Genomic DNA, 12,182 nt, shown 5'->3' with positions numbered 1-12,182 from the left:
GACATTGATTGGCAGGCTCCTCGTAACGACCTTGACATTGTTACTGTATCCTCGCCGACCCAGGCTCCAGAAGTGGTCAACCTACTGTTGGCCTTACCACTCCTGATCCCCATCAGCTGAGAGAGCAGACTGCCCTCGAACCACCGCCTCCGTTTGGCCCGCTAGCTTCTCTTGGACCCTCTGATTCCAGCGACAGACAGTACGCGTACGCCTGATCGACTTTCCTGCATAACAGCTATTGATCACGACAAATTCGTTCGATTCGACTCCTCGCCCGGCAGCCGTGCCAGCTCCATTGCGAGCCCCTCTGCGGCGGTCGCCCTGTCTTCAACAAACACCAGAAGAGAGTGCCGTGTGCGCAGCGGCTTTCCAAGTTCTGGCGACGGCCGACGCCCGATTCCTGAATTGCGACGCAAATCGCATTCGGCCTACGGCACGGTGTGGGCAGAAGGGAAAAAGCTCGGAATCGTCTCAGGATCAAGATTTGTTTGCGGCAAGGCTTCCATCATGACGACGCAGGATCAGCAGGTGATGCGACGGTATGTTAGGCGCAACACTCTCCAACCATGCTCTCCGATGGCTTACGAAGTGTTGAAACAGGAAACTCGTCATCATCGGCGATGGCGCATGTGGAAAGACCTCTTTGCTTAGTGTCTTCACGCTGGGGTATTTTCCCACGGTAAGCTGGCAGCATACTTCTGCATGGGTTCTTGTCGCCCAATGCCTCGGCATCCACTGACCCGAAGGGCTTGCAGCGTTACGTGCCCACGGTTTTCGAGAATTATGTCACAGATTGCAGAGTCGATGGAAAATCGGTGCAATTAGCGCTCTGGGATACAGCAGGTCAAGAAGACTATGAGCGTCTACGACCACTGGCGTATAGCCAGGCACATGTCATTTTGATCGCATTCTCAGTCTCGAGTCCGGACTCACTGCATAACATCACAACCAAATGGTAAGTGGTAAAATTCGTGGCCCAGATGATAGCCTCGCGGCAAAGACGAGACCCAGTTGAAAGGGCCTGTACAAGACACTAACACGATGATCAGGCATCCTGAGGTTCTAGATCGTTGCCCTGACGTTCCCATCATTCTAGTTGGTCTGAAGAAGGACCTGCGCGATGACCCCGTTGCGCAAGAAGAGATGCGCAAACGCAGCGAAAAGTTCCTCCAATCCGAGGAGGGTGAAGAGGTTCGCAAGCGGATTGGTGCCAAGAAGTATCTGGAATGCTCCTCATTAACCGGTGAGGGAGTGGATGATGTGTTCGAAGCTGCAACACGACAAAGCCTTCTCAGTGGGGATCGGAAAGAGACCCGAGGCTGCTGCGTTATCTTGTGATTTCTTTCTCTCAAATTGATGATGCGCTGCGATGTCGCCTTTCCTCATGTTTGCGGAATGTGGAGCAGTGGTCTCACGTCACAGAACGGGGAGATCACTCTCAGAAATGATTTGTTATGAAGAAAAGGGAATTTCCAATGATCAAGCAGTATTCAAAAGCATGCAAAATCGATTGATATTTATCAATGCCTTTGATTCTTGCAGGTCATGTCGGAGGACATTATCCGAGGGCCAATCGTAGATGTCTTCGATAGGTCAAATAATGGGTTCCACTGCATTGGAAACCTGCGCATGTGAGGCGGCTGTCTCTCGATCGACCTTGCAGTGGAGCGCTGGATGTTGAGGAAATGAGTTGCGAGATCCACACATCGTTATATCCCAATGCCTTTTCTCTGGCACAGGTAGACTATCCGCTGGTAAGGCTACGATGCTGGAACAATGCTGGAGGCTTCAGCTGTGTTTTTTTTAAGAATTTTACTGTTCACATACATTCCGAGAAGGTATGAGGATCGATGTATCCGTTGCCAGAGTATGTCATTACTCGTAGCCTATGATTTCAATTCCGGAACTTAATGCTCTTCTGATCTGCTGCCCAGCTCTGTAAGCCCCACTATGATTGATGAGAGCATGATGGCGACCTGTACAAGCCGATGATCGAGTCGAAGACGACTACCCTTTCATATCAAGTATACGCATCCGCGTTGGAGACATATATCTTAGCGATGGCTGATATGAAATGCATCGCTCCTGATGATACCCGGCGAACAACTGATGATCGAGCACGGGAGCAGACCGAGTGACGTATTCCGTGCATTTGGCATCCGAAACGTTCTCCGGCAGCGCAGGAGAAATTCCCAAGTGCCGGTACAAAGATACTTCATGTGTGAGAGCCTAGAGAAGGTAGCACGTGCTCATCATTACCTAGTAACCTACGTACACGTTGAGGGGTGAAATTGTCTTGATGAGTCGACGTCGTTTCAGAGATTTCCCCAATTTGTGCTTCACAGCTGGGTGCCATCTTCCTCACCTCATGCAAACATGCATTCGCGTACAGAACTATGCAGGCGAAGCAATGAAGTGTTGATATTGATCCAGCTGTCGCACGAAGGTCGCATTTGGGCGACCGGGCAGAGCACACGACAAAAAGATATTTGCCTCTACCCATGACAACGAGCACTCTGCAGCCTGACGGACATGAGCGAGAAATCGATTTGATTTGACAGGGGAGCAGATCTCATGCATGCCGCCGCCTGCCGGCCTGCCTCGCCCTACAGTGCATATGACGATAAGTTGCGTGCGTAACAGGCGAGTCCCGGTAGCAGATGCCACTCCCGACCCATTTTCTCCACGAATGTTTCTGTCTGTCAATTGGCCCCCCGCCCATTCATTCAATACTGGTTGGGGCGGTCGTCAGACGAAAATGATAGGCTCGGCCAAGTATCGGGCTAAAGTACAGAGCTTCGTCAGTTTCTGTGCTCTGCTTTCTACATTCTACTAGTCTCCTCGAAACAGCCTTGACCTGCGGGTGATGTGGTGACTCAGACGACGACGGAAGGTCGTCATGCGTGTGTGGCTGCCCCGGGATAAGAAAATTCTGGTAGCGGCTCTCCCAAAGTACCGAGTCGAGGAGTCGGCGAGCCGGATTTGACTCATTGCATGCAGTGGCACGTTTGCTTGGGCGTCATCACTGAAGTCGGCCATGGTACCAATAGCCATGGTGACGGTGATGATGATGCTGTTGTTGATTTCGATGGGTTTTACCACCATGCAAATTTGAGATTTTAGCACCATGCAAGCTATAGTGGAGATGAGATTTGTTAGGCTCGCGGTAGTGCCTCATCTGATTTCTGGCGATGAGACTTGATGATAAGCTGGTGTCACGGCCGCACAGAGAGGAGGAAGAGGTCGACTTGTGCCATACTCGCTTTTCGGGAACAACAGCACGAATCTGGTGAAATGTACATTTGCGCTACCGCAGGTAACACATTCCACGGGAGGTCTGGAGATGCCCGGGAAAGGTACAGTACAGATCGTCAGCCCTGTGTGCCTCAATGATGACACTGTAGGGCGACTGGCCACCAAAGTAGACCTTGTACTGCAGGTGCTAACCTTCTCTCTCGTCGGCCCCAGCGTGCCCAGCGATTGATCAACGTGTGTTTCCCTATACAGTCCGTGTGTACGATTTGTCTATCGTCATTTGCACCAAGATTAGCAACAGCAGCAGCAGCAGCAGCAACAGTCGCGGCGGTCTTCCTCTCCAACAAAATCTCACCGCCGTTCTGCGGGAATTGGACCCATCCATCGGGGCGCTCGGGCGGGAACTAGTGGGTAGCAGCCGAAGAAACCTTAATCACTTTTTTTTGGGCTTCATCACGCTACATGGGCGAGCATGGCATCTACCTACGGCGGGAGCTTTTCTCCTGCGGGCTGCGTTCGTGTGTGTGTGAGACCCTGGCTTTTTTCCTCCCTTGCTCTCTTCATTTACTGTTAAGAATTCTCTCTCTTAACATCTTTCTTCCCTCTCCACCAACCCAGTTTCAACCCAGCGACGAAGCGCCACTATCATATAGAAACCATCACCAAGTAAACCAAATCATTGTCGTTCAGGATGCCTCGGGCGGTCGCTGGGCACTAAATCCACCGCTGGAGGGGCCGGCATCGTGCTGCTCCTCCAGTCCGGTCATTGTCCAACGATTTTTTCACAAAATTGACACACGACATTTTGCTTTGCCTCAGGTGTCAAACACCTCAATCGCTGCTATATTTCACCGCGCAGCACTCACTCATTGCGATTTCGTCGTGAATCTACCGTGATTTCTCTAAAAAGAAGTCACGGCATCTCACAAGCCCACATTGATCTCCCATTTTTTTTTGGGAGGAGAACTTCCAACGACAATCAAGCTTACCTGCTCTGGTCAAGCTCTTTGCTCAATAAACTATTCCACCGAAAAAGTGATTTATTCCAGGGCATCAAGCACCCTCCGCGATTTCATTAAATTTCTGTGATTGTGCTGCTTAGCTCAGCCCTGCAAAACAAGACATTCTGTGCTAGTCGATTTGCATAATCTTGCAGCAAGATACCCCAACTCTCTACCTCACGATGTGTGCTTTCAGAAACGATCACACGCCAACGAAGCGGAGTTCCAAACCCAGCTCGTCAGGCACACGTGGCAAGATGTCCGTCAGCCATCGTAGGCAGAGCGATGATGACTCCGATTTGCTCGATGAAGACGACCATGAAATGGTCGAAACGGATGTGTTCGAGCCAGCTGAGGCTTCCAATGGCTCGCGCAAGAAGAAATCGACTTTAAAATCTGCGCAATCCTCAGCTGGAAGCGATCCAGAGAACGACGACGAAGATTACGATGACGTCGATGCAATGAGTTCTGGAGACGAATCCGACTTCAATCCCGAGACAGAAGCGGCACTGCTCAAGGATTCCGAGCGTGACCTTATCCAGGAGTTCAAACAGATGGAGAAGCGAACCGATCATCGCAAAGACCTGAAGCAGGTGTGGAACATGATTGCATCCCCGGATTTCTCTGCCGTCGAGCCGAATATCGATTTCGGCAAAGATCCCTTTCTCGGCTTGTCTCCCCAAGATCCTGCCCACACTGCAATGTGGAACGAAGCAGAAGGTGACCTTGCCGCTTGGCGACTTCCTGCTCCCCTCTCCGGCCCTGCACCCAGGTCAGCACCTGAAGAAGATTTGGATTTGGACGCCGTCCCGAGCAACACATCCCCTCGCCTGTCGAAGAAGGTTCGCTTCAGGAGACTTTCGAGTGTGACAAGCGATGAAGACCCTTCGGAGGCGTTCCCCGATTTAATGGATAGTGTTACACCAGTGGCCAGGTATCCGCCCACTAGTCTCTTCAGCGCAACTGCAGCCGAAGCCATCGAGTTCGACAGCTCTGATGAATCTGGTGACGAATACGACTATTCGATGGGTTTTGCCAATACCTTGCAGACAGAAGAATCGTTCATCGAGAACAGTGATGGAGAGAGTGAATCTAGTGATTCAGAGTGTATGCATGACCCTTGTGAATCTGCGCTTGCGATTGAAACATTGCTGACTTTTAGGAAGCCGATGGAGACACCACGGACGAAGAACTGGACGGAGACGAAGAAGAGAGAGAGGAGTACAACCGCGCCGTTCAGGAGCATATTCGCGCGGCTCGAGCGAAGCTCAACAGCAATAGCATCGTGAGCGCCACGCCCAGCACGCCGGCTCCCGCAAAGCACATGCAGGCATCCCGCGAGACCTCTACTTCCACCGAGACACCAATCGCACCGAACGGCACACAGCCCAAAACCCGAGTGTTCCAGCGGGATCCGTCGCGTGCCGCATTGTCTCTAACAAAGGATGGCGTTAAGCTCCAGTCGCCCCTAAATCCCCCAGAGAAGGATCGGGCGTACTGGGAACGAGCTCGTCGTGCCATGGGCAAAGTGACTGGTAGTCCGAATGCAAGTGTGTCGTGGAAGAGATCCGAATCTCGTGCTGCGAAGATGCCAGAAAAGCCCCATACTTGCAACGAGACTCTAGGCAACACGTTCAACGGCAACTTACCTATGCCCGAACCGATGATTGATACCGCGCTACTTTTGAACGCGACCACCGTGCCTGATGTTTTTATGGATGAAGATGTTCAAGACATATCATCGATTGCAGAAGATGAATCCGACGAGGATGATTATCAAGCGCAGCAGGCTTTCAACATGAATGAATTGATCGACTTTGATCAATGCAGCAGTTCTGAAGCTGAGGATGCACGACCCAAGTCCGCGGGTGTTTTCTCGCAGACTACCGAGGACCCGGCACCATCTTCGCCTTTTGCTTTCCCTAACTCCATGGAGGACTCATTCATGTTCGATCCCGAAACTGAACCCGAAAGCAATACTTTGTCGCATCTTAGTTACCAGCCAAATCTGGTATCATCCTTCCGAATTAACCAGGATCGCGCTCGCGCAGTTTGTGCAATGGCGATTAATCCGATTCGTCGTGCCGAGACGTCTGAGCATAATGCCATCCAGCGGAATCGTCGTGGAGCAGAGAATTTACCTTTCTCTCCTGCCAGACGCCGACGCATCAGTACCGATCTCTTCGGCGCGGGGGTTTCAAAGAGTCCTCGCGTACATCGTCGAAGCCGTGGCACGTCGCTTAGCCACAATGCTCTCACTGCCGCCGAGTTGCAGAAGGCCATGGCCAATATTCCGCCTCCAGTCACACCGAGCCGAAGTAACTCTAACTGATAGGTTTCCAAGACACACGCGCCGCAACGCTATGTCGACAGATTGTCTTCACGAACGCCACGAGCAGCTCACATCATCACTTCCATGTCCTACATTCGAATTTCTCTTTACAATATTCCTTCGTCATCCACTTGTTCGATTCTGCTCGGTCGCCTTTGCTTTTGTTTCTGCTGAATCATAGATTGGAGGCTGGTCCTTCCGGACGAAGCTGTTTGCCGACCATGACGCTTCGGCGCTTTGCACGAGCCACGTTCACACGAGCTGATGCAAATGAGTGTTTGCAAAGATACCCCAGGAGTGCTGCTTATTTGTTCGATGCACGTCCCTGTATATATACATTTATAAATGCAGTTTTCTTTGTGCTTCACTACCTGATGCTCGCTTTATGCGCTGCTGCCTTGCCACTGAGCTGCTTTTATCTAGAATTTGACAATTTCCACGTCTCTCTAGCCGTGGACCATATGCATAGAATGAAAGTCTGTGTATGAAGACTTTCTGTGTGACTGTCGATGGCTCGGATGTCGCTCCGATTATGTCCCGCGAGCGATGGAGCAGATGAGGCCGGGCTATGTAAAGCTTTCCCGCTGTCGTCATAGCGCGGCTCCAATGCCACGCAAGTGAGTCCATGCACCGGGCTGGGAGTTTCATTGCGCATCGTCTACTCGCTGCCAAAATAACCATTGATATTCATGCACCGAGCTTCTCAGCATGGCCTTGACAAAAACGCTATGTTTGCAACTGACGCGTAGCACAACACAATCAAAACCATGCCGGCAGCAAGTCCGCAGTATATCCCTGTACGGCTACGAGCAAGCCAAAGCTCTTGTTCTCAGCTCACATGGTGAGCCAAAGGACGTTCTGAAGCTCCACGGCCATTCAATATCACCGCCTCACGGAGATCGCGTGAATATACGATTCCTCGCATCGCCCATAAATCCTGCCGACATAAACCAAATCCAGGGCGTCTATCCTACTAAACCGTCATGGACGACCGAACTCGGAACTGCTGATCGTATTGCCGTCGGAGGCAATGAAGGAGTCGCGGAAGTCATCTCAAAAGGCAGTGGTGTCACGGGCATAGAGAAGGGTGACTGGGTTATCATGAAGACACAGGGCTTTGGTACTTGGCGGACACACGCGCAGACCACAGCGGACAAACTCATTCCCATCAAGAACCGCGTAGGCCTTACACCGAAACAAGTCGGGACGATCTCTGTTAACCCTTGCACTGCCTACCGCATGCTAAAAGATTTCGTCGACCTCCAACCCGGCGAATGGTTCATTCAAAATGGCGCCAATTCCGGCGTTGGTCGCGCAGCGATTCAACTTGCACGACTTTGGGGCATCAAGAGCTTGAATATCATCCGCAAGCGCGACAGCGAAGAAGCCACACAGACAATGATTGCGGAATTGAAGTCATTAGGCGCCGATGCAGTCATCACAGAGGATGACCTCAACTCGCGCGACAAAATGCAGACCATCTTGAACGACGGGCGGGACAAACTCCGACTCGCATTGAACTGCGTCGGCGGACCACAGGTCAACAGCATGGCAAAGCATCTCGCGCCGGGTTCGTACGTCGTCACGTACGGCGCTATGTCCAAACAGCCTGTCAACCTTCCCATGGGTCTGCTCATCTTCAAGGACATCCGTTTCTCAGGCTTCTGGGTCAGCAGGTGGAAGACGCCGGAGGACAAGATGGCATGTGTGGAGGAGATTCTCGATTTGATCCGTCAGGGAAAATTCAAGGATGTTCCTAGTCAGGAGATTCCTTTCAAGCACGATTCAAGTGAAAAAACGCTCGTGGCGGCGGTACAAGGTACGTTGGATGGATTTCGAAGTGGAAAGGGTATTTTCACTTTTGATGAATGAATGATTCAATGGTACCGAGAGTGTGGATTACAAACAAAACTTGACGTTGTATTCAAATGCCGCACGCTAAGTGCGATGTAACTATCATGTCTATTTGAATTTGCTCGTTGTGAACAGACTTCGCTACATCGCAGCTTGCCCAGTATGGCCGCTCAGTCAGCATAGAAGTTGCTGTCGAAGTTGACAGGGAATTGATCCCTGCCCTCTGCGTCCGACCTGACCCAAAGTGAGATGGAGACTCCCGGGCATCTGAAGACACCATAACCCTCATTGTCAATCTCGACCTCGCCTTGTGACCAGCCTAGCAAATCTGTCCATTTCTGCCCAGCGTGCAAATCGCCGACGGCCATACGAATCTCTCCTGGGCCAGTGTTAGACATGATGCAAGCCAATCCTGCCGGATGGTCAGCCGTTCCGCGTCGAACGAAGCCAACACAGTTCGGATCATCCAAGTAGGCGTCCTGCTGTCCGTATGCGTAGAGCTTGCGTGCAAGAACCATGTCCGCAAGCTTTCCGCCCGCAATAGGCTCTTCAGGATGTTCGCCTTTGATGCCGAATAGATCACCGAAGAAGATTGATGGGTACCCTGCGTCTTGAAGGAGGATGACACAGTAAGCGAGCGGCTTGAACCAGCCTTCTATGTTGATAGCCATCGTCTGGCCAGGTTGGAGATCATGTGAGTTCACAACAGTCTGTAAACAATTTCAAGTCAGCTTCAGCGATTGTAAGGTTGAGCAGACAGATCGAGACTTACCACTGCGTTGACTGGCTTGGCTTTGATGAGCGCGTTGTCGAACATTGTCCTCAGATCAGCATCCTTGGTAGTGCTGATGCGTGCGAAATTGTAGACCAGAGGGGCGTCAAACAGACAGAACTTGTGGTCCATATCCTCAAGCCACTTGACGAGGGCATCGAGCTCAGGGTGCCAATATTCACCGACGAAGAAGAGATCTTCTTTGGTGTTCTTCGTAACGTGTTCCACCTGGAGATGGTCAATAACTGATCAGGAAATATGTGAATGTTTTGAACGATACCCATTGGTTCAAGAAACGCTCCGAGAAATGTCGGACGGCGTCCAACCGGAATCCAGAAAGCCCGAGCTCTTTGACGATCCAGGGACCCCAGTTCTTGACATCGGCTTGGACTTCTGGATGAGAGTAGTTCAAGTCGGCACCTTCTTGAGGTCAGCATACGCGAAGATGAACGATGAGCATCGGATCTTACCGAGAAGGAAGTCATCGCCTTCCTCGACGGACTCTGCCCAATCTAATCCGTCGCCCTGGAATTTGTAGAGAGCTTCTTTATCGTTGGCAGCGTTGAAGTCTGTTCCACCGAAATGATACCAGTGGTATTTTTGCGAAGAGTATTTGTCACCTCTGCCTGGGAAGTCGAAGCCGACCCAAGCCTCGATCTCATATGGGTCGGACAGTGGCGTTTTTTGATCATCTCTATCGACTTCAATAGCCATGACCTTCTCCTTCTTGTCGGCCGAGCAGCGGTGATTGAGGACCTGATGGGAACTCGGTTTAGCTGCCACTTCAGGATCAGACGGGATCGGTCAATGACTTACGGCGTCGAAATAGATGCCGATGCCCAACTCCCTCGCTTTGGCCGTCAACGCCTGGAGCTCCTCCTTGGTTCCCCATTTGGTGCGGACACCTCCCTTCTGATCGAACTCTCCAAGGTCATACAAATCATAAATGTCGTAACCATTTCCCTCTTGTGAGGCTCCCTTACAGCCAGGCGGGACCCAGATGGCAGTGATGCCAATGGCCTTCAGCTGCGGAAGTTGAGCGAGTAGCCTTCGGTAATGCTTGCCATCTGCCGAGCAGTTCCATTCGAAGCCTTGAAAAATCACAGCATTCTGTTTCTCACCCATGATGAGAGGGGTAGTCAATGAGATGACTTGGAGTATATCAATAGGCTGGGAAAAGGGGATGAAGAGAAAAGACGAGATGGCAAGTCAAGAAGAGTGTGGAATGTTGTTCAGACATGGAGCTGATATATAGAAAAAGTAACATCTCTCCGAAATCACCCTTGGGGGCTTATGTGAAAGGTGAATCTGACCGCCACCGCATCACGAGCTCCCACCACCGGCCATGATTGGAAATGGTACACCGCGTTGCCGGCCAGCAGAAATTTGGGCGGCGGCATTCTTTGGCGATGAACAAGGAGAGAACCTTGGAATGCATCATCTTGGGCGGACTAGACGAAGGAAGCGTGCGGGAAGTGGTTGGTACCTGGAAATGCTGCTGCCCGCCCTGGCAGCTGGACGCGGCTGTGGAACTCTGCCACCCATGTCAGTCATGACACCAACCTAGGTACAGTGCCTAGCTGCAGGTGCTATTACTGCAACATAAGGTATGATAAGTAGGCGTAATCATTCATCAGTCGATTCCATTCGCTAATTCCCAGGTTCCAAGTTAATCATGATTGTTTATTGCCCGCTGCACGTCATGCTGTCACTCGCGGGGTAGATCTCTAGATGTCTTGGAAAGGCTCAGTCAATTGATTCACGACAATGCATAAAATGATCATGTACACATTCACATCTCCCGTCTATGATTTCGTGATTGATGAGAAACCAATATTATTCCTTCACCGTCAGACGCGGAGGCGGCGAGACATGCTGCGAGCCATGAGCGTGTTCAGCGATGCAAGCACCGATTTCGATGGAGAGAAAATTTCGGCGGTGTCGCGTCCACCTCCACCACGGATTCATGGAAGGGTGACGGCAGAAGGATCAAGACTGAGAAAATGTGCGTTACACTACCATCACGGTGAATTCATTTCGTTTCGTCTCCCCCCGAATCCCTAGGAAGCGAGATCTTGTATCTGTCTCATCCCGACGGATCTTTGAGAGCACCGACGGCCTCGAGATGGAACAGACAATTGGCCTGGTAGTTCTTGAACATTTGCGCCACCAACTCGACGTTCATGTTCTGTACATTGATCTCCTGCAAACGGCCATTGAGCACAGCTATCGCCTCGTTGAGCTTCTCCTGATTTTGTCGTCAGCGCGATAATGGTGTTGACAGGCGATGGGAGGCACTGGGTCGAAAAGGAGGAAACGAGGGAGAGAAAAGGTTGGGGATCTCTACGAACCACATTGGCGATAATGCGCGAGAAGAGCTGGGTTTGTTGATGTTCATGTGGGCTCTCCTGTGATGCACAAATGAACCGTCAACCTTCATCAATCCTGTACGGCATATACCAAGCCATTAGGGGGGGAATACCATGAGTTCGCGATACCGCAAGTACCTGGCTTGTAGTATTTTTTGTTTGTGCTCATGAGGCAGAAAAAGACAATTTGGTTTCAGTCGAGGAGCAGCACGTTCGTACGCGTCTTGTCCACACAAAGCGCCGGACGCGCATTCCAACCGGAGTAGTCCCCGCTTGTGCCCGTATCGACTGCGGCGACCAATCTACTTTACAATAGGCAGTCTGCTTGCTGTTTTAATATACACTTGAGTATATTGATGGCGAAGAGATCCAAGCAACGATAAGTGCCGCTGATTTATGCTTATTCCGAAAACTCAATGCATAGTTGCGTGTGAGGTTATCACACACAACATTAGCAGACTGGTCTGGTGCCTTCTCTGCTGTATTATCGGTAACACAGCACACGTAGGCGATGATCGTGTTGGTGGGGGCCTTTTGGCGGCTGCCCACGCACGTCCCAATCGATAACGAAATTTGTACTGTAAAGTCCTGGAGGGCGA

At 51.2% G+C, this 12,182-nt stretch overlaps 5 protein-coding genes across 5 annotated transcripts; 3 read left to right on the top strand and 2 right to left on the bottom strand.

Moving 5' to 3' along the window:
- Positions 1–507: 507 nt before the first annotated feature.
- Positions 508–1,338, top strand: K489DRAFT_407435 (rho2 like protein; the record flags this gene model as incomplete). The annotated part of the gene is made up of 4 exons (XM_033607367.1): positions 508–539; positions 601–679; positions 756–955; positions 1,050–1,338. The coding sequence occupies 4 exons, from the start codon at positions 508–510 to the stop codon at positions 1,336–1,338; spliced, it is 600 nt and encodes a 199-aa protein (XP_033463765.1).
- Positions 1,339–4,513: 3,175 nt separating this feature from the next.
- Positions 4,514–6,588, top strand: K489DRAFT_407434 (uncharacterized protein; the record flags this gene model as incomplete). Its single annotated transcript, XM_033607366.1, has 2 exons — positions 4,514–5,363; positions 5,423–6,588. The coding sequence occupies 2 exons, from the start codon at positions 4,514–4,516 to the stop codon at positions 6,586–6,588; spliced, it is 2,016 nt and encodes a 671-aa protein (XP_033463764.1).
- Positions 6,589–7,134: 546 nt separating this feature from the next.
- K489DRAFT_392793 (NAD(P)-binding protein) lies at positions 7,135–8,808 on the top strand (the record flags this gene model as incomplete). The annotated part of the gene is made up of 2 exons (XM_033606750.1): positions 7,135–7,158; positions 7,366–8,808. The coding sequence occupies 2 exons, from the start codon at positions 7,135–7,137 to the stop codon at positions 8,458–8,460; spliced, it is 1,119 nt and encodes a 372-aa protein (XP_033463763.1). The 3' UTR covers positions 8,461–8,808.
- On the bottom strand, positions 8,537–10,449 carry K489DRAFT_123977 (glycoside hydrolase family 13 protein). The gene is made up of 5 exons (XM_033598988.1): positions 10,031–10,449; positions 9,685–9,970; positions 9,495–9,634; positions 9,215–9,442; positions 8,537–9,152 (listed from the first exon to the last, which is right to left on the bottom strand). The coding sequence occupies exons 1-5, from the start codon at positions 10,337–10,339 to the stop codon at positions 8,613–8,615; spliced, it is 1,503 nt and encodes a 500-aa protein (XP_033463762.1). The 5' UTR covers positions 10,340–10,449; the 3' UTR covers positions 8,537–8,612.
- Positions 10,450–11,054: 605 nt separating this feature from the next.
- Positions 11,055–11,765, bottom strand: K489DRAFT_377171 (DASH complex, subunit Dad4). Its single transcript, XM_033604099.1, has 3 exons — positions 11,697–11,765; positions 11,566–11,622; positions 11,055–11,462 (listed from the first exon to the last, which is right to left on the bottom strand). The coding sequence occupies exons 1-3, from the start codon at positions 11,697–11,699 to the stop codon at positions 11,301–11,303; spliced, it is 222 nt and encodes a 73-aa protein (XP_033463761.1). The 5' UTR covers positions 11,700–11,765; the 3' UTR covers positions 11,055–11,300.
- Positions 11,766–12,182: the final 417 nt, after the last annotated feature.

The sequence above is a fragment of the Dissoconium aciculare genome (assembly GCF_010015565.1).
Source record: "Dissoconium aciculare CBS 342.82 unplaced genomic scaffold K489scaffold_2, whole genome shotgun sequence".
Lineage (NCBI taxonomy): Eukaryota > Fungi > Ascomycota > Dothideomycetes > Mycosphaerellales > Dissoconiaceae > Dissoconium > Dissoconium aciculare.
Note: the sequence above shows the minus strand (reverse complement) of the source record. Positions and strands in the feature narration are given on the sequence as shown.